The sequence below is a fragment of the Chrysochloris asiatica genome, unplaced genomic scaffold (genome assembly GCF_000296735.1).
Source record: "Chrysochloris asiatica unplaced genomic scaffold, ChrAsi1.0 scaffold00209, whole genome shotgun sequence".
NCBI lineage: Eukaryota > Metazoa > Chordata > Mammalia > Afrosoricida > Chrysochloridae > Chrysochloris > Chrysochloris asiatica.
Window position 1 is genome coordinate 2,952,128 of NW_006408727.1, and position 2,478 is coordinate 2,954,605.

The 2,478-nt window shown below is 40.2% G+C and overlaps 1 protein-coding gene across 1 annotated transcript in view; it reads right to left on the reverse strand.

Annotated features, from left to right (window-relative positions):
* Positions 1-2,478, reverse strand: part of ATP10D (ATPase, class V, type 10D) — a 151,376-nt gene that overhangs the window by 54,375 nt on the left and 94,523 nt on the right. The window contains exons 13-14 of the mRNA XM_006872690.1: positions 2,410-2,432; positions 881-906 (exon numbers count right to left, since the gene is read on the reverse strand). Of these exons, the coding sequence (XP_006872752.1) occupies positions 881-906; positions 2,410-2,432 (49 nt within the window). The remainder of the gene's footprint in view (positions 1-880; positions 907-2,409; positions 2,433-2,478) is intronic.

Below are 2,478 nucleotides of genomic sequence, written 5' to 3' on the forward strand. Positions count from 1 at the left end.
GAGGTTGGCCCAGGATTGGACATTGTTTCGTTCTGCTGTGCATGGGGTCGCTATGAGTTGGTTCCGACTCGATGGCACCTGACAACAACAACAATTGTTTCCCTTTGTTGTTGTTGTTAAGACCTACTATTTCAGCCATGAGAGTGAGCTAATTTTCAGACTTGATGGTTGACTAAGGGCCACAGTCTCAGGTGCTCCACCTATCTCCATCCAACCAGTCAGCCTGATCTTTTTAATGATCGTGAGTTTGTTCCACAGTTTTCTCCCATTCTATCACTTCTAATGTGATACCTTTCAGAGCAGTTGGTAGTAGTAACTGGGGACCATCTAGCTGTTCTAGTCTTAAGGGTGTGGAGACTGATGTTCACATGGTCTATGAATTCACTTGAATACTTGTTTCTAGTGTCTTTGATTATCACTCTTCTTTCTTCCAGACAGGGGGAGACCAATAGTTGTACCTTAGATGGCCACTCATGAGTTTGTAAGGACCCACTCACTACTCATCAGAGGAGAATGTAGAACACTGCCTTTGTGGGCTGTATTATGCCAGCTGACATTGGAGTTACAATGCTTATGTTCTTTTATAACATAGGTCCACAATTTCCTTTTCCAAAGCACCAGGTGCCCTATGTGTTTCATAATTCAAGCTTTTCAGAATTTAAAAAAAATATAACATGGTACACTGAGTCATGGTGTATTGTGGCAAGTTAATGTGCTGGACTGCAAGATTGGTTTGAACCACAAGGTTGGAGGTTCAAACTCACCAGCTGCTCCTCAGAAACCCTATATGGGGTAGCTATGAGCCGGAACCAACTCTATGGCATTTAACAACAACAACAACAACATGGTACATATACCATATTTCATTACACCTGTAAACCAAGTATATTAACATTAGTAGCAAATCTTACAAAGGTCCATATTTGTTTGTTGTTGTTAAGTACCGTGGAGTTGGTTCCGACTCATAGTGACCCTGCACACGGTTTCCGAGGCTGCAGATCTTTACGGGACTAGAATGCCTCATCTTTCTCCCACAGAACTGCTGGTAGTTTCGAACTGCTGACCTTGAGGTTGGCAGCCCGATTCGTAACCACTGCACTACCAGAGCTCCTTACTGTCAAATCTGTTCTGACTCATAGTGATCCTGTATAGGGTTTCCTCGGAGTGACTGCTGGGCTTAAACCTCTAACTTTGTAGTTAACAGTCCGGTTCTTACCTTAAGTGAGATATCACCCCCAAAATAAATGAAGTCAATTCTGTGGAGCAGAACTGTTCCATAGGGTTTCTAAGGCTATCAATTATTATTTGGGGGTGGGCTTTAATGAGGACAATTTATTCTCTCATAGTTTCTTCTTCTCTTTATTTTCACAGAAACACACATTTATTTTTTATTTTGTTTTTAGTTGCCATCGAGTCAGTACCAACTCATAGCAACCCTATAAGCATGGAAAGAAACACTGCCCAGTCCTGTGCCAACCTCATAATATTTGTCACGTTTGAACCTATTACTGAAGCCACTGTGTCAATGCTTTTTTGGGAGTCTTCCTCTTTTTCACTGACCTTCCCCTTTATCAAGCATGATGAGCTTCTAGTAATGTGTTTGAAGTATGATAGATGAGTCTGGCCATCCTGGATTCTGAGGAGCATTCGGGCTGTACGTCTTTCAACACAGATTTGTTTGTTCTTTTGGCATTCCATGGTACTTTCAATATTTCCACCAACACCATAACTGAAGTGCATCAATTCTTCTACAGTCTTCTTTATTCAATGTCCAACTTTCACGTGCATCTGAGGTTTTTGCAAATAAAATGGCTTGGGTCAGACATACCTTAGTCTTCAAACTGGTATCTTTGCTTTTGACCACTTTAAAGAGGTCTTGCGCAGCAGATGTACCTAATGTAATACATCATTTGGTTTCTTGACTGCTGCTTCCATGAGTATTCATGGTTGAATGAAGTCTTTGACAACATCAGACATTTCTCCATTTATCTTTTTTTTTTTTTATGAATTGAGTGATAATTTACATGGGAGAACATGGGTTTTACCCACATCGTTTCATTGCAATAATTATAATCTCCTCCGTGCACCATCATTCAACAGTATTTGATTCTATTCTGTTTCCAGGCTACAAATTTTTATGGGAGACACATTTTTCTCTTGCAGAGTAGCTGGTGAATTTCAACTGTCAACCTTTTGGTTAGAAGCTGAATGCGTAACTACTGTACCACCAACTACTGATCCTTCAAGTAAAATAATAAAGATTATAGTCTTATGCCAGATCAGGATTGATTTTACTGCCAAGAGAGTTCGGCATGAAACCAGTAAGAGTATTTTAAATGTTGGAATTAAAGATGAGGCAACATGGACTTGCACTACTTACACTGTCACAGAGAAATTAATTATGGATACGCATCACTACAGACGAAGATAGCCTAGGAAGAAGGAGACATGAACTACTTCCAAATATTCAGTCACTGA